We start from the raw sequence: 19,166 nt of genomic DNA, 5'->3' as shown, positions 1-19,166 counted from the left end.
CCCTGGCCTGCTCTGCCATTTCCTTGCCTGATAAACGTTGCCCCAGCCTGAGCGATTGCCGGCTGCAGGATGGGCTGTTCATTTCAGCCTTTCCTTCCTACCTCTGCAGCCTGTGGCCAGCAGCAGCAGCAGATAAAGGGGAAGCAGCCTCGGAGCCCAGCATTTGACCCTGATCAACTAATGGGTGTGAGGGAAGAAAGAAGAGCCAGTGCTACAATCAGTCATTTGTGTGAAGCAGTGCCTGTTTTGATTAGCTAGCAATTTTTCTGGTCATTTAGAGGAAAAGTTGCCTGCATGTGTTCCCTCCTTCCCAGGGGAGATGTGAGCTGTAGGACACCACCCCAAAACTTCCTGTACTGTTTTGGAAGGGGGCAGAAACTATTCTGTGGAGGGAGCTTTCAAATAGAAGGGGGCGGAGAGGATATTTCCACAGTGATTGAAGTGGAAAGACAAGCTAAAAGGGATGGAGCTTATTTTGTTCCAGACAAGGTATTTCCTCAGCATGAGGGCTGGGCATCAGTACCCCACACAGTGGCTTCTTGCTCCCATCACTTGTTTGCAGATGGTCCAGAGCTTACACTGTCTGACAGCTAACAAACAGCTCCTTGCCTCTGAGGCTGGCAGTTCAGTGCACTGTGGGTTGCTTTTTGGAGCCGGGAAGGTGGGAAGGTTGCACCAATACGCCAGCTTAATTGACAGCTGGCACAGAAAAGGGGCTGTGCTGATGGATGGGAGGCAGCTGCCAACTCCAGATGCCAGCACTGGCATCAGAAAAGTGGCAGGAGAGAGGGCCAGGAGCAAAGCTGGGGTGGCAGTGGGGAAATGAGCCTGGGACATAACCATGTGAGGGAGGTTAGTGCATAACTCTGTGTTGAAAGCCTGGGAAATGTGGCAGACCAGGTGGCTGGCTGGGAGGCTTGACTGCGAGGGCAGCAGAGTGCTCCGAGTCCTTGGTCTGGAGCCTCCTGGGAGCAGGACAGCAAGCTGTGCACTTTTCTGCTTACTGCTGGAAAGACTCAAAGCCAGGTGCGAAGGGCTAAGCTCCCTGCAGTTGATAATTACAGGAGAGCACTATCAGCCAGTTCACAGGCTGACCAGGGATAGATCTTCTTGATTCCTGGAGTGGTGGCAGCTGGAGGTCATCTGTGGTCATCAGTTCTAGTGGAGACATGCTTTCATCTTGCATCCATGTGTATATTTGTGTGTATGGGGCTGACAATTTAGCAAAGCCCAGCTGGCTTGCTGGAGGGTGACAGGACATACTGGCCAGATACTCGTCTTTGTGGCTGGCCTGTCCTGTCCATGGCTGTCACTGCTGTTCTTCCCTTTATGTCTTTTGCGATGATGAGGATTTGCCAGGTCACCTTGGGTGTACTGAATCATAGTGAAGGTATGCTGGGTTGGGCAGATCCAGGTGCAATCGCAGCTGCTCACAGAAGCCTCCTGTACTCCATATCATCAGCCCTGATTTCTGATGCCCTAAACGATGTGTCTTCCTACATTTCCTTTAGCAAGGTAATGCTGCTAAAAGAGCCTTACAATCAGTATTTTCCCTTGATGTTCAATTTAGGGTTTTCTCTAATTGCATCCCAATACATTCTGCTCCATGCCCCTCACCTCATCCCTAATGATCCGCAACACTTTCCTCCTCACCTCCCTCTTGACATCCAGTGGATCTGGAGACAATTGCCAAGTTCTTTCTCATTAGTCTTGTCAAAAGTGTTTGCATCTTCCATGATATTTAGTCTACAGATGAGAGATGGGATCTGTAATGAAATCCTGATGTTCAGGTCATTTCTTGTCTCTGTGGGTAGAGAGAGTTAAGTAGCTCAGATTCAAATACCAATCATTTGTTAAAAATTTGGACACCAGTCTTATCCTTCCAGAGGCTGAGGTGCCTGGGGTTTTAGGGAGATCCAAACTAGTAACTGGGATATCAGACATCTGTTCCTGACTTCCTTCCATTTTCAGTCTTCCCACTGGGGGCTGTGAAATATTTGATCCCTCAGATTATTTTGTTTGCTGCTCTTTGGAGTGCCCACACCCATCTGCATGCTTCAGAGCAAATTCTCTTGAGGAAGTCACCAGTTTGTAGGTGGTCATGAAGAGAAACTTCACTGCAGTTCCCATGTCTCACTAGCTGCCCACCATGTGCACAAAATTCTGAAATGTGATGGTGCTGTGAACCCAACAGATATTCTTGTAATTTTAGTGAAAGGAGACGAAATCTTCCATTTTGTGAGATATCAACTGTATCAGACACAGAACTGGGAAACCAGATCCCATGGTTCTGAATTCACGCGAAGCCCTAAACTGATGGAGCAGGCTCATATCTGGGTTCTCCCATTCAGGCTTTGAAATTTGAAGAGGTCAAGTTTGGTGCCCTGCATTTGCTTCATCCCATGCTCAGTTTAACCTTGTCTTTTTGAGGCATCCCACCACCCCTTCTCAGGCTGCTGAGATGACAACAGTCTGAGAAGGGGTCAAGTGTGCCTGAAGCTGGGTTTCAAAACAGCCCAACTGTTTCTTACCCTGTGTTGCTCTAGCAGAACTCCTTGTCTGCAACTTAACTCCTTATTCACTTTGTGGAGGAGAAAGCACCATAAACACAAAGAAAAAAACTAATAGTATTATTTAAAACAGAGAATCATTTAGTGCTAGAGCTTACTGAAACAACTACTTTAACGTTTGTCTAGGAAGAACGTCCCTACTGCCCTGCTGGTTTTCCTTGCCTGATCCCATATGTTGCAGCTGCTCCTGGTACCTACATCCTCTGCCTGACATGCTTGTGTCCTGATTCACATTTCTTGCTCTGCCAAAGCTTTACAGGGTCAGGGATTCGGCTTAATTTATAATCACCACTGACACTTAATAATAATTCTGCCTTAGGTTAGAAGTGCTCATGGAAAAGACACTCATTATAGTAAATGCAAACCACTGAAGCACTGCACTGGTCCCTTCTCCATCCCTTCTTACAGCATGGCTTGCTCTCTAGGGCAGAAATCTAGTCCTGTGTTGCAGTTTTACCACTCTATTTGTACTCTTTTTGCAGGGAGAAAAGGCAATGTCAGCCTTTCTCGATTCCTGCTGTCACTTCAGTGTGAGTCTGAACCACTTCTTGAGTCCCAGCTTGTTTAGTATCTGCACTGCATCTGTACAAGCACACATCCAGGCACTGACTACACCATAGCCTTACGTCTTCCAAGGTGGAGGGCCTGAGTATTTTCTGCTCTTTTGCGCAGCTCTCATTCATGTGGTCTGGAGATATCAAGTGTAACTGAGACCGAACACCATCCAGGAGGAGATACCCTGAGATACTCAGCCCTCCTAAATTCACTGTTGACACTTTGAACTGGTGCTACAGCTACAGCCACTGCTAGGGATGGAAAAGCGTGTGCCACGAGGCTGGCTCCACATACCTATTGCTTGCTTGGAGTCCATTCTTGCTTTCCAGTGTAGATATAGCCTCTGTGTACATAGTCTGTAGCCTTTGTAGACATAGCCAGTGTACACATAGCTCTTGTAAAGCCCAGTCAGTCGCAGAGAGGTAAAGCAGATTCTACCCCGGACTTAATTTCTCTGAATAAATATTCAGAGGTATGGACAAGGGAGGCTCTGCTGCCTTGCAGTGAGCTGCTAGGGGATTGTAAAGAATGATCAATGCTGTAATTTTTATGTACTTCATTTCCCCTGGTAATTTTTCAGTGCTGCTACTGTCATTTCTTCTGCCTGTTTCTTCTTACACTGATGGGGGCAGATTTTCCTACTGCTGGACTGGGGGCTTTCACAGCAATGAGCTGTCATTAAATCAGACAAGGCAGCAGAAGTTGAAGAATGGTCTAGACCATAGAGGGCAAGGCAGGAGAGATCGAATGAGCAGGTTATGAAGTGAATTCCCAAAGGACTCAGTTTCTTTTAAAACTGAACAAGAAACCAAGCAGAGTAAATATGAACACTTAAAGCAGCTCCATTTCTGTTGCATGGTATAGCTTCTTTATAGAAGCTTCTTCTGTATAGCTTCTTACTGTCTGGTTCTCTGCTGGAGGAGATAAAAAAGCAGAACTGGGATTAGGGGAGCACAGGGTAGAGACAAGCACTAAAAATTAATATAAATGGCCATCGTAGGATAACTGAGTATAAAAATATCCCAGTTTCAGTTACTTGGGCTACTTCTACACTGTAGGAGTAAAGTGAGTTCAGAGAAAACTGATGAGAATGATTGAGAACAACCTGGAATAAATGAAAAGTTTGAAATGCTTTCCTTTAAGGGGAAGAGATTAAAAGAAAAAGCCTGTAAAGTAATAAGTGAGCTAGAAAAAGATGAGGGCCGTATATATTTTTCCTGCCGTATTCAGCAAAGATATGGAGCAGTCAATGAAGTTGAATAGGAAGTAAATTCCAAATGCATTCAAGGAAATACTCTTTCAGACAGCATGTATTCAGACATCGGAACTTCTTCCACAGACAACACAATTCAAGGACATTTTGGATGTTTATGTGAGCTATAAGTATATCCAGAGTTATAAGGTAGACAAGAGCTTTGGAAGGTTAAAAAGCACTCCTGCTTCCAAGTTTAAATCAATTTCTCACTATTATACATTCAGGTGAAGTCTTCCAAGGAGGTGGGTTATCATCCTTCTGCCTGATGTGAGGTTTCTTATGCCTTGTTCTGAATTAACTGATCCTGGTTGCTGCCAAAGAGAGCTTTCTGGAGCAATTGGGCTCCACATCTGATGTGGTTTGACCTTGTTCAGTTGCAGTTTCAACTGAAGTGGGTGAAATTATTCTTTGTGTACTCTGGTGTGAAGGAAGCCAGGCTCACAGGTCAGGAGAGGAGTGAATCAGGAGAGAGTGGTGGGTCCCATTCTCATCAGGATTGAAAGTTGAACAGATGTAGCAGCAAAGCCATTTCAGAAAGATAATAGCAAAAATTGGGCCAAAGCAAGTAGCTTTGTTTGAATAGTTCTATCATGCAATGTGCTTTTTGGAGAGGAATACCAATAAAATACTTTCTGATCACATGATGCAACAAGAAGAAAAGGTTTCATTAGGACTTTGTTAACATTTGTGCGAGCACCTTGCAATGCTGCGGTGTTGTCTGGGTCCGTTCCAGCACTGACAGACAGGGACCTAGAATGCCTCTTCCTTTCCAGGGGAAAAGGATAAACACCTGCCTCTGGAAGGGTGTGGCCTTTAAAAGCACTTAGTAATATCTTTTGCTTTTTGGATGGTTGGTTGGTATAGGTTTGCTGCAAAGAAAGGGTGTCAAAGTTTGAAGATTCGTTTCAAGGACAGAAAAGCCCTATACTGTGAATAAGAAGGGGGACTCCCCTTTACATTATCAGCTTGATGACATGCCTCCAGGCCTCAACCTCTGAGGCACAGCTGGAGACAGAGGGGACAGCTGCACTTTTTTATAACACCCTTGTGTTTTGCTTGAATGTACAACATCTCTGACAAACTATTATTATTACTATCACTGTGATTATTATAATATTATTATGTTATACCCCTAAAAGAGCTGTGCAGATCTCCTCCTTCTTCCAGGCTGCAGCTCTGGGGATTTTTGCTTTGACACCTGTCATCAGGTAGCATTTCCTGTTGGATTTCTAATTAAAATGGCAGCCTTTAGGGGCTATGTTCCTGCCCAGCATATATTAATGGAGGTTTAATAATATTTTAGGTAGAGTTTAAATACTGCTTTTAAACATCTTTGTTCTTAGTTCATTTTTCTATAATCAGCCAAAGTATCTATGTACAACCACAGCAGGAATTGACCTGTCATACTTTCATAAATATAATCTACACTGCTTGTTGGTTAAAAAACAGTTTTCCTTGCCCCAGATTCTTAAAGCAAATAAAAAATGCACCCAGTCACTTCCCTGCCTTCACTCTCCTCCTGGGATCAGTGCGGCCTGTGTGCCTGTGAGGGTAATGGCTGTACTTCCACCAGCAGGTCCTCTTCCTCTAATTTCTCGGTGTCTCCTCTGTGAAGGTTACGGGAGGGTACGGGTTTTCTGAGGTATATTATTCAGGGAGTTATTTTCACTGCACTGTTCTTTTAAGAGATGTCTTCTCTAAGGTGCATGTTGCAATCCTGAAAAGGTTATATTGCTATTATTACTCTAAAAGAGTAGGAGGGTGTTTGTCTCCCTGTTACTTGTCTTGGGCCGGATGCGACATGTGTGACACACTGTATGCAAATGAATTTGCATCAGTCTGTGCAATGAAATCTTTTGGCGCTCTTCCAGCAAACTGTTGAGGTCCCTCAAAAGGTGATTCAGGTCCTTGTTGGAAAGATTCAGAGCAGTCTCCGTCAAAGCAGTTTAGGAAGAAAACCCAACAGTAACAAAGCAATTTAAGTTTGTGCTACTAGGGACCAAGCAGCAGCCTACCTAGCAGCCTGGCCCATTCTCTTCTGAATTTGGCCAGTGCTGCAGTCAAAAATTTTTATCACTGTGGTATGAAGTGCATTGATTGTTTCATCTGCTGTTTCTGAAATCTTGCTAGCAAGAAAAAGAGTGCCTAAAGTGGATCAATGGAGACTTTGCAGGCAAATGCCCAGCCCATCTGAAAATCAGGCTGTTGTGTTGACCATCCTCAGTCTGTGGACTTCGGTCTCCATTAAAACAGAGCGTCCCCGAGTTTGCAGCCGGAGAAGCTATCATTATCTTTGCTCACACTCTCTGCCTCATGGCAATGAAACCATTCAAGTCTCCAGGCCTGCCAGGCCAGTTCCTTTCATGGATGTTACAGTCACTAACAGCATAAAAAAGTCAAGGGTGGAAGTTGTGCCTGGTTGCCGTGGTTGTAATCAAATTAAACTAGAGGATTGAGTTAGGTGGAAAGTACTCCATCTCCCTGCAGAACGTGAACCATCCTGGCAGGCTGAGCTGAGCTATAAGCAGCAATAGGTTATGCTTTTGTACATAAATATAATCAAACATAACACACTACCAGCCTCAGCGGGCAGATGCAGCATGTAGAAATTTACATTATCAGCTCTGTTTAAAAACAGGAGGAGAAAACTTGCCACCACTTCAGTCGACAGAAAGCCTGATCCTTTAAATAAATGCTAGCTGCAGAACCGAGAAGAGATCAGTGTGAAAATATGTGTAGCTGCAGTTCTTTTAAAGAGCCCATAGGACTCAGTTTGGCTGCTGTCCTGATCTCTGTGTGCTGCTTCTATAGGGTCCTCCATATGGAGGTTTAGGTGTGGAGCCATAGGCCAGATTTCTGTAGGGAAAGAGCCTATATATAAACTCTTCTGCTTCCAACCACTCGAGCCTATTCTAGGATGAGGTGGGGGCCTCAGCTGCATGTGCAAATGTTGCCTTGCTTATGCAGAGAGAAGTGGTTTGAAGACAAACAGGTGCATGCTCATTCCATTTTGGGGTGTGCATTTTTTGGCCCAGCTTCTTTTGGTGCACTATCTTACAAATATTTTAATAGGGATCAATAGAGGGCTAGTATGCATGTGCTTTTCTATCTTGATTGAAATGCAGGATGCATTAAAGAAATACTAATTGATCAAGAGTAAACTGCATGAGTTCTGTAGTTCTTCAGCAAGTTTGCACTTACTGGGCAGCACCTAATGAGTTTATATTATACCCCAGGTGGTAATCATATGAATCTGTAAGGACGTTAAGTGACGATCTTGGATCTTTAAAAATCTGTTCTGAATTTTAAAGTAAAAAATTCAAGTGTGACTGAAAGAAATATGAAAACACAGGTCACTGCTAATTTATTTTGTGACAGCTTTCTCTAGAATGTGAACTAGGGCTATTTTACAGACAATTTGAATTTTGAGAAGACGATTTTCTTTCTCATTTGAAAGGTCTGTTTTCTTGATCTGTTTTCCTTTCTCCCGTGTTCTGGTGTGTGTTTATGGATACAAATACATCTGGCAGTCCCTAGTTCTCTGGGTCAGGCTCTTTCATGTATGTAAATGGAGACAGGGAGGCACTGTGACAGACCAGGCGTTCATTTAGTCCCCTCTCCTGCTCTTAATAGTGATTAAATGCTTCAGAGGGAGCATGCGATGAATTCCAAAACAACAGCTCTAAAATAATCTGCTCACAGGTAGGTTTATTCCTCAGGGGTTTTTTAAGCACTGATAAGGAAGAATATAAACCAATTTTTAAAAGTTATTATTAGTCAGCCATTTATTTACTTAGGCATATATTTAATATCCTGCCAAGTTTCTGGCCTGAAGGATTTCTGTGGCAATGTATTCCACAGGCTAAACTGCACATAATTTGGAAAAAAGAGCATTTCCTCTTGTCCGCTGATCCTTTACTTTGATAAAAAGTCCTCTTGTCTTTGGGTAAGAGAGGATACTTAAGAGCAGAGCACTAAGCCTATCCCATGATACTGATGTCTTTCTGGGTTACTTCTGTCTTACCTGCCTGGCACCATTTCCTCCCTGGACCAAACTGTCCCAGATGGTGTTCTAGAATTACTGTTTTTTAACTCCTACTGTTAGTCTGGGATTCTTGAATATGGTAAAGCTGTCACTTAGTGGAAGGCAAACAGCTTCAAAACAGTATGTGACATGGCCCAGCTTTGGGACCTGATGTTGCTGCTGGGAGGAAAGAAGATTGGGATCCCCTTCCTCAGGGCACCTATTTATACATTTTTTTAACTTCCTCGCTGAAAATAGATCCATGCTCGAAGGGAAAGGGTGTCACTGACCTAGGTAATAGCATAACCTGATCAATATTGCCATTAGTATTTTGTCTCATTATTTGTCCATGCTAACCATTTTAATTGACTTTGTGCCTAGTAGTGCAGTGCACTCAGGGGGTGCTTTCCCACTTAGCTCAGTGAATTTTTGATCAGACTACAAATGAGGTCCTTCTGACATAGTCTGCAGCCTGGACTCACCTACATCATCTGAGTCATCCATCAATTGCCTCATCTTGCTGCTCAACTGCCTTTTCCAGCGATGAATACTTTCACTGAATGCCAGTCCAGCTCAGAGCCATGTGGACCAGCCTCTCAGACCACTCAGTGCTCCTTTGTAATGCCATTTCCAGGCCTTGAGGCCCCAGTTTCAAACCAGTTGTGTTTCTTGTCTCCTTCTCAGGTATTTATGCTTCCTTTCCCCTCAGCCGCCCAGATGTTTCTTTCCCTAGGTGAATCTATGTATCGCTACTGAGCTAGACAGACCTTTTGCCTGATGACTGTGGTCATTCTTAAACTTCCAAAGAAGCCTGTGACCTATTTCCGGAAGTGATTCATTGCTAGCCTCTCAGAAGAACTACAATTCCCAAAGATGCAGATAAGAGCCATGAGAGATTTAAAAAAAATGCCTAGGGAGGTAAGATATCTAATTCCCTCTAAGAGTGAGACACCTAACCTACTTCCAGCTCTGGGGGCTTGATTTTTTTTTCTTTTTCCAGAAGCATTTAACTATATTGAGAGATACTGTTGAAAACCTGAGCTGTAGGCGTATGAGAACATAAGCCCCATTGAAAAGCAAAGGGGCACTTCCTCCAAAGTCATAGAGGTTCTTGAAAAAGCCCTGGCCCCAGTCCTTGCGTTGCTGCTCTGGGACACATTCCCTGGGAGGTGAAAATGCCATTGTCCCTCCGCACTGGAGGCACCAGCCAGTTCCTGTCCCTGCTAGCTAGCACCCATGGGAGGCTTACAGCTAGGTTCAGTGGCAGAATCTAACCCTAAATGCTTTTTCCTAGAGGTTTAAAGAAAACTGTGCAGGAAAGACAGTGAGTTGTGCTAGAAAATATTTTTAAAAGTCTATGTCACGTTGCCGTGGTGACAAAAGTTCTTAAAATGATGAAGATTAAAGTCTAGGCTGGGAATGGTGGCATGGGGAGGGGAAGGGGGGCTGTTGTCATGACAACCTCAACTCTGAGAGTGCAAGAGGCAAAACACATGGTGGTGGCAGGATCTTTGGGGTTTATATATATCTATAAACATCTGCCATTTATGCCAGCTTTCTCAGTGCTAATTAGTCCTGCTATTTCACCTTTCTCTGCTGTAAATATTTTCCAGTAGACACAAGTCTCTGACAGAGAACGCAAGAAAATGCTTTTTTTTTTCTTTCATTTTTGCATGGGCTTTCTGCTGTTCTCTGTCTATGGCCCCTCAGCTCCTACCTGGAGAAGAACTTCCATTAGCCAGAAGCAAGCTGCCTGGGAAGACTTAAACCATCTCAGGAGGAGGTAGAGGCTTGCAGGCTTGCATCACGTTCTTACAGAGCTTTAACAGCACCAGGCTGCTGCAAGATCAGTTCTCCCTGCCCTACATGCACATACACACTCTGGCTTTTCTTGGTGCTGAAGTGGGTGTTTCTGAATGTGAAGGGTACCTCCTTGGGCTCTAGTTAGTAGCCACAATACATGGGCAGTTGTTAGAGCAGGAGATCAAAGCTGGCATCCCTAGATTTGGCTCAAAACTTTGCTCTCAGCTTCCTGTGCAACCTATGGCAAGTGGCTTTCCCCTTTTATGTGCCTCATTTTGCACATCTAGGATAATGGAGATCACACATTCACTGGAGATATTGAAGCATACCAGATTAATGTAAGCCGAGCCCCTTGAGACCTTCAGATGAAAACTGCCACAGCAGCACAAAGGATTATTACATTTTAAGTGTAAAATCTACTTGGATATCTCTCTTAACACCTGGCACTCAGTGCACTTCCCTCAAACTCGCTGTTCCAGGCAGCCCTGCGACAAGCACACTCCACAATATCTTCCCCCGTGAGTGTTAAACCTAATGAATCATGGACCTGATTCTCTTCTCGCACTGACTCAAGGCAGCATCAGCAACTCCGCTGACATTGATTATGTCATTTGGTGCAAAGCAAGCATAAAAAGAGAATCAACCCCAAACTCTTGCCTTCATCTAAAACTTGATCTTCTGGCTATAGTTTTCCTTGCTGGCACAGCAAAAAGCAGGCAAAACCAAATCCTACACTATCTCAAACTGTCGAGCGCATCCCTGAATCTGCACACTGCTTGCAGATGTATCTGTGCACCACAGATGATTTCCCATCTCCAGTCCATCTGCTGTGTGCTGGCTGATGCTTTCAGCATTGTCCCAATACAATCTGGATCCCAAAGCTCCCTCCCTCCCATACCATTGCGCCGTTCTGCCAAACACATTGTGATTAGCACAGCCCAAAGCTGTCTGACCCAAAGCTGATCCTTCATAAGGGACTCCTGCTTCCCAGTACACTGTGAAGTTGTAAATAAGCCCAACTGGCCCAACAGCAGGCCAGCCTGAGCAACAGTTGCCTCAGAAATTCAGAGTTTATATCTTTGTATATTTTAGTGGCAAGGACAGCATTTTGTCCATTCTTCCAAAACAACTGAATGTGTGGCCTGGTGAGTTACCTGAGACAGCAAACCTTCTGGAGTAAAATTAGTTTATGTTTTGGCACACTTAAATGTGACATCACTGAGAGAATAAATAGAAAGCTGGGGAAGGTGAGGAAAGAGCAAGTAAAGGGGCTGATGCATTTCCCCTGATGCATAAAGGGGCTGCATTTCCCATAGCAGCATCAGGAGAGGGAAAACAGCAGCTGAGATCTTTTGTGTTGCTTTTCTGAAACATTGTGTTTCCCAGTGGTGTGGGTTTACTCAACAGGCTGGATTTCTTGGGGAACTGCCCTTTCTCTCTTGACTCTGATTTCTTGTGTGTCCTTACAGTGTCTGAGTTGCTAAGGGGTTTTGGCTGTGTGCGTGCCTTGTGTATGCTCATGGCTTCCATGCTTTGTTGTCTAATGTGCATAATGTGGTGTGTGCCTGGAGAGGATTTTTCCTCCTGGGGGAAGCCCATCCTGCGAGGTCTTCGTGTTGTTTGTCTCTCCCCTCGCTTCAGCCTCCCAGGATGGATCTGCACATCAAGGCTCCCAAGCCCATCCCTTCTTGCATGGGTTGTGTCAGTCAAGACTCTTGCTGAGTGTGGAGAAGGTGACATTTTGCTCGTTGCCACAAGAATTGGCACTGATTTGTGGCAGTGATCCCTAAATGAGTGGAACTGCTGTTTTTTCCATGAGCTGCCTTTAGTTTGCATGTTGACCAGAATGAGTCCAGTCAGTTTTCGTAACTGAACAGGATGAGGCCCAGTCAGTGATTAGATAGGCGATACGCAGAGGCGCTGTAGCTGATGATGCAAGGACGTAGTACAACCACCCTACAGTAATCTGTCTAACAGTATTTTAGGCTCGGAAAAGCTCTTCACAGCAACCACCTATCACCAGTATATCAAGAGATTAACACTTAGGTTTGAAAAGGCAGCTAATGCCTCTATGAGGAAAATGTATCTTTACCTCTGTTGTTATCTACAAAAGCCAAGTAAGGAAAGGGAGAATGAAAGACATGTCAACTTTCTTTCCCATAGTCCACAAATACTCTTCTTAAATGTAAGTAAACACGTATTTCCTCACAGCAGAACAACCTTAACTCTGACCCTAGAGCACTCAGAATGACATATGATTTTGTTTTGATTCTCTTTTGAGATTTGTATTTCCTTTTAAGGTCTTTGGGTTTTTTAAGCCATAAATTAAGAGTAAACTCTTTGCTTTCTATTAAGCTGGAGCAGTGTCACAGCTACTTGATTATCCACAGGGGATTTATCACAGTTGTGTATTAACCATAGTGTGGATACAGACACCAGCACTGGCTCAGGACCAGCAGGCTTTCTTACTTTGGATACAGTGCTACAGAAATACTGCTATGTTGCTAGCAGAGGTAGTGAAGGGCAACAAGCAGTCTCACTGCCTTCCTGTGGTGCAGAATCTGTTCATAAACCCTGTGGATGGAAGTCAGTTCTGTGTAGAGCCAGGGTTCAGCTGAGCAAGTGTGTATGCTGTTAGCTCTCTCTGGCAGGGTGTTTAGCTCCGGCTCAGCTGTGCTGGCTCCAAACAGAATCATTAGTATGCCTCTGCATCGTGGTCCCCAGACCCTCAGGAAAACCCATTTGTTCCAAGCATAGTACCTCCGGTACGTGCAGAGCCAGCAGGGATGTACAATCGCACCCCAGCCTGCAGAGCTTGACGCGCTGGGGAGCTGATCGCAGAGACAGAGGCTTTGCTGGAGCTGGCCTGGGCCGGGCAGCGCTGGTGCAGAGTGTGCCTGAACTGAGCTGCCTCCCTGCACAGCACTCCCCGCAGTGTCCTCTTGGTGGGCTCTCAGTCTTGGAGCGGTCCAGCCTCCATGGCCCTAGACAGACAGACAGATGCCCTAATCAACATCGCTTTCAAGGATCTGAGAAATTCTGGTGACCTGTTGGTCTGGATAGCCACACTGAGCTGTGTGCCAATGTAAAACAACACACCTAATTAAACATATGACTTTGACTTCAGTCAAAGCCCTTGTTTCACTGCCAGAGCCAGGCCCCCACTTCTCCAAGGTGTCCTTCATTTCTTCCAGCTCAAGTGATCAGGTTAGAGGAATCCTGCTGCAGTACAGAGCCAACTGAGGAGTACTGTACAGAGTTATTTGGGGCTGACAAGATTTCAGATTCATACTGATAGGATCCCGATAGCTTGGTCTGTATAAGTGGGGTTTCCAAGATGGAGCTCTTATATGACTAGAGATGACTTGTTGAGGAAAGTTTTGGTCCTCCCACTTTTCCAAGCTGTCCTTTCAGAAAGCTTTACAAGGTGTCCTTTGGCTAGAAGGACAGAGCCGACTTTGTAACAGGGATTCTGAAGCCACAGCTTATTTTGGACAATCAAGAAACAGGGATATTAGCTCTATCAGAGAATACCCTTGGAAAGAGGTGCTTTTAAGCATGAATCCATGCTTTGTCCTTCTCCTCCTCCTCCCACCCTTTTTCCAAATCACAGGCAGCAGAAAGCCAGAAAGCATGAGCAGTTCCAGGGGCAGAAGGAGGTGTGATGCTCTGGGACCCAGCCTGGGTTGTGTTACAACAGGACAAGCAAGCCCTGAGTGTTAATGATGAAAACCAGAGAAGTTCCAATTACCGACCACTACCATGTTCCTCTTCTCATGGGCCAGCTATTCTAGAATGTTTCTTCCCCACCTCTCCCTGGCAAGCTATAGACTGCTTAAGGGCACTGCAGCACTGGCTTAGACAGTCTCCAGCACACTACTGGAGTTAGTATTCCCTGCAGCACGGGCACCTATTTACAGAAGGAGCTTCTTCTCAGAGAAAGGTGTTTGTTCACGCCCCTTCACAGTTACTCCTGTGTGCTGCACAGTGAGTGTTTCTTATTTTTCTGTTACATGTGAATGCAAATGTATTCCAAGGAGTGAGCATGAGCTGGTAACTCCTGAGACTGACATTTGAAATTGGATTTGTCTCACCTGCAGTTCAGACATTTACAGTTGGAGTTCATTATCTAGGCTTACTTTATGGGCAGCAGAGAGAAACAGGAATTCCTGAGACGCAGTGCATCTCCTTCTGATAAACAAGTGCCACAAACCAGATGTGTCACCCTCTGGGTGTGTGTTTCCGTCCAATGACTCTAATGATATAGTCTAGATCTCAAGGTCTAAAGTAAGTGAGCTGAATCCACCCTTGCATAAAGCAGATATTGTCTCTACCTGTGCGGGAAGTTTGCGTCAGCTCAGTTGTGATCCTTCCCTCTAGTCAGTGCTAGGCATTAGAGGGCAATCCCGAATGGCCACTGAGCTCCTGGCCTCTCTGAGCTCTTTGCTGGGAACATCCATGCACTACAAGGGCAGATGCACCCCAGGATACAGAGGCAGGACTCTCCTCCTCTTTGTGCTTCAACACTGGGTCCTACACTTACAGGTGTGTTACATGATGGCTGGTGACCCAGCAGTGAAGGAAGATCTGTGGGCTGAGACGTACACACACTCTGCACAGAGCTGCCATTTCTCAGTTGCCAGCAAATGTGTGAGTTATTAGTGCATGAGAGGAGGCAGTGGGGCCTAACGGCAGAAGTAGACACACTCATTTATTCCTGTTTTTCGGAGGTGCACCAAAGAATAAAGGCTTTTTGCCCTAGCCTGACTAGAATAGATCCCAATCGTCATGTAAGCAGCTCCATATCCATTCACCTTTCCTCTAAACCAGGCTCTTCACTCTCTGCTTTTAATGTATTGAAGGAAGAAAGGCACTTCCTAAATCTGACAGGATTTCTCCCTGTTCCTGGCTGGAGTTCCTGGGTTACAGGAGGGCTAGAGCTCTTTGAAAAACACACATAGGTGCGAGAGGAAAAGTCATTAGCACAGTAAAACCCTCGTGATACAAAAGATCCATTCAGAGATACTTCTGCAAACTGCTGCTCTGGCTTCATTAAAAGCATAGCCTGTGGCTGTCACTCAAATAGGCTGGATTTGCTTTGGGTTATCTAAATGAGAACGATCATTTCTGCAATGGAAAAAAAAAAAGATGAAACCAGTAGGAATTATTCTTTATGAATTTTGTGCTCAGCTTTCATACTGACCTATGAGTCAGCATTGAGAGTTGGATTTCCTAGAACAGCCTTTCGTGCTGGATTTTGGGTATTTTCTTCTTTTCAGCCCAGAAATATTGCTAGAATGGCCTTTCTCACACTAAGTGACTCCACCTGCATCTTGGATGCAGTGGAAATAATGCAGTTTAGAAGCAGTTATCCAAATCATTCATCCTTCTGGTTTCCAGCATTCTTCTGTGGCCTCCTCCCGATCTGGATTGAGCGTGTCGGCATCTCTCAATGCGTATGACCTCGTGGCATCCTGATTAGGTGGGAAAGTGTTAATATCTGGTGTGGAAACAGGCATTCAAATTGAACAGCTAGCTCTGACAACAGAGTGATGAGCCAATTTAGGCAGCTAAACTGACAAACCATGATTCTTTTCTTTTAGAATAAAAGTTTTCTGCCTTTTTAGCCACTTGAACTGACTCACTATGGGATCAGAGGAGGCCGATCCCTGGTGTAGGCAAAGATGGCAGAATCACAGAATCACAGAATCACAGAATCGTATAGGTTGGAAAAGACCTTTAAGACCATCGAGTCCAACCATAAACCTAACACTACCAAGACCACCACTACACCATGTCCCTAAGCTCCTCATCCAAACGTCTATTTAAATACCTCCAGGGATGGCAACTCAACCACTTCCCTGGGCAGCCTGTTCCAATGCTTGACAACCCTTTCAGTGAAGTAAAATCCAGTCTAAACTTCCCCTGGCGCAACTTGAGGCCATTTCCTCTTGTCCTATCACTTGTTACCTGGGAGAAGAGACTGACCCCCACCTCTCTACAACCTCCTTTCAGGTAGTTGTAGAGAGCAATAAGGTCTCCCCTGAGCCTCCTTTTCTCCAGGCTAAACAACCCCAGTTCCCTCAGCCGCTCCTCGTAAGACTTATGCTCTAGACCTTTCACCAGCTTCGTTGCCCTTCAGGTACATACTGCCATACATACATGCAGGTACATACTGCCATGGGTGGTTGGGAGGAGTAGGACTATCTCTGTCAGAGCAGCAAGGAGTTATATGGACTTAGCCAGACTGTCACATAGCATGCCTATGGCCTATCCCCTGCTTCAAATACTTCCCTGACAGTCATGTCCCTCAGTAATCGCCTGCCCCTCCGGAGGGGATTCCCAGGTGGCTGAGTCACCTGCTGTATGCCTGTCTTCCTACACTGAGGCTCAGTGGAGCCCAGGCAGTGCTCTGGAGGTATTCAGCACTCAGGAAGTGCTAGGTGTGCTTCTCCCTGCAGTTTCAGTCACTGCACTATCAATTTTTATTAGTAACATGGGAAACTGGAAATTACTTTGCTATCTTATATAAGCCTGTATCAGGGTGTCTGTGCCTTTTGTCCCACTGCCTGGTGCCCCATAAGAATTGTGTTTACAGGTTTATTTTACATCTGAAGAACTGACAGTTAATCCTGCTACATCCCTAAGGAAACGGTGAGCTTGGATAGGTCTCACTGTGTGCTCTGCATGGCTCACCTGGAGGTCAGTTTTACAACAGCACTGGGAGTTACACTGTAGCGAGAGGTGTGCTGGCAGGTCAGAAAACAGAAAGTGTGACCGTGCAGGGCTGGAACAGCAGGGCAGAGCAGAGGTACAAGAGCAGAGCTGTGGAGGGGGACTCTGCCGGCGACATAGAGAGGCTGTGGGACAGAGTGGAGGGGCTATGGCAGCTATGGTTGGGTATGGTTGGGTATGGAGGGGCTATGGTTGGGGAGTCTCAACAGACCCTGAGAGAGCAGGAGGGGCTGCAGGGTGGGGTAAACAAGCTCTGTGGGAAGCTTCAAGCTGATGTAGCCAGATTAGGACAGAGCTGGTTGAAATATACCCTGGAAAGGAGTACCATCCTACAGGTCAGGGTGGAAGTGCAGGAATAGAGCTGGGACATGCAGCCTCATCTGATTCATAGTAGTCTTCTTTGCTCCTCACATTCCTCTGCTTTTTGTTCCCTTCCATTTAATCCAACTAGGACATTGTGTCACTAGATTGCGGGCTGGGCTGCAAAACAGCCAGGCTGTTTGTGCCTTCAAACCATGGGGAGGCCTCCTGAGAAGGCCCAGCTACGGCAGCTGACAGCAGTGGGTCTCTCCACTTCATTCACACACAGCTGTCCAAATATTTCACTCCTCCTCTATCAGAAACAGCAAGACTGTGTGTGGGGAGCAGTGATTAACGTATCTCCAGACAAGGCTCTAGGGCAGGACACGTTGGCACGGCTGGGGCATGGCTCTCAGGCCTCCATCCATCCCAGCTCTGTCACAAATTGCCGTGGTGACACAGCAGCGTGTGGGAGAGGATGCCAGATGTGTTCGGGGTCTCTGTTTTCAGAGTGATGCAGTAGGCTTCTTTAGCTGGAAGCCAGCACACTGTAAGGACTAAGTGTATTGTCCTTACTAGATCCAAACCATTTCCCAGTGACAGTTTGAAGGTCTCCTCTCTTCATGAACTGTGTTAATGGCAAAAGAGGCCAGAAGGTGGGCTCTGTGCTGAGCCACACAGGGCCAGCCATGCTCTCCAGAGCCCATCTCTCCTCACTGTGGCATGTTGTAAGGTAGGGAAAACCAAACCTGAGCGGATATGTAGCTCAGGATAGCAGTCGCTGGCATGCCCTGTGTGTCTAACTGTCATCACAAAGCTGGGCATAAAAGAGCCAAGCACCCCCAAAGTCTCCACAACACACCACCCGTAGGAAAAAAATAGTGACCATCAAGTAATTCTTGACTGCATATACAGCTTTGGTAACAGGGCACCTGGATTTCTCAGTGTGTCCTGCTTTTGACTAGTACTATGGACAACACAGCCATAGACTCCCTTTGCATTAGAGAACTGACTGCAGAAATGTGGTTGCTGTTGCCTGTTTACAGGTTTCTGGGCTTCCTTGCTAAGAACTGCTATACGGCTCTGCCATATTTCTCTTTTCCTTGCCCACCTTCATCTAAGACTGGAAGTGATATAGCAGCAGAATGCAAGAAATACAAGAAACAGTTGAATCAGATCCTCTTCTAGAAGTCTCTGCTGAGTTTGAGGCCATTCTTTCTTGCATTTGATACTTGCAGAGACTGCATCTGACATCCAGTACAAAGACAGCTTCCACCATGGGTCAGTGTGTAGCATATATTCAGTAAGAGCAGAAATCAAAGAAGGGCATTGCAGTTAAAAAGATATAATGATAGAGTTTATTTCTGAGGAGTGGCTGATGTTCCAGAAATATTTGCAACTAACTTATATTATAAAATGAGTTATGGAGCTTTTAATGTAAATTAGAAGGCAAAATCAAAGGGCAAGAGGGGTGAATGATTATGATTTTGTATTTTGGTTTTTAATCTGTTTTTCAGCTGGTTCTGCTTGCATACTGTGGCTGACCTGAACTGAGCTGATGCAGCCTTTTCTGTTACTTTAGCAAGGTTCTTGACCCTGATACCGCATCTAATTATGTTGGGTTGGTTGTCTGGGGAGATGCCATCTAATCTGCTCCCTGTTGGCCCCTGCAGATCTTCCATATGACCTATGATCTGGCCAGTGCAGTGGTGCGGATTGTGAACCTGATTGGGATGATGCTGCTGCTGTGTCACTGGGATGGCTGCCTCCAGTTCCTTGTGCCTATGCTGCAGGACTTCCCCGACGATTGTTGGGTGTCTCTCAACCGCATGGTGGTAAGTGCCTACCCTGCTTGCTCCCTCATGGCCCTAAACCTAGGCCCTCGGTCACAGCATCACCATTTCAGCATCGACCTCCCAGCACT

General features: G+C 45.6%; 1 protein-coding gene across 1 annotated transcript in view; it reads left to right on the top strand.

The window, feature by feature from the left end:
• The window catches only part of HCN4 (hyperpolarization activated cyclic nucleotide gated potassium channel 4), a 104,593-nt gene that overhangs the window by 43,563 nt on the left and 41,864 nt on the right, over positions 1-19,166 (top strand). Inside the window, exon 3 of the mRNA XM_075504171.1 lies at positions 18,916-19,077. Coding sequence (XP_075360286.1) covers positions 18,916-19,077 — 162 coding nt within the window. The remainder of the gene's footprint in view (positions 1-18,915; positions 19,078-19,166) is intronic.

This window comes from Mycteria americana, chromosome 6 (genome assembly GCF_035582795.1).
Source record: "Mycteria americana isolate JAX WOST 10 ecotype Jacksonville Zoo and Gardens chromosome 6, USCA_MyAme_1.0, whole genome shotgun sequence".
Lineage (NCBI taxonomy): Eukaryota > Metazoa > Chordata > Aves > Ciconiiformes > Ciconiidae > Mycteria > Mycteria americana.
Note: the sequence above shows the minus strand (reverse complement) of the source record. Positions and strands in the feature narration are given on the sequence as shown.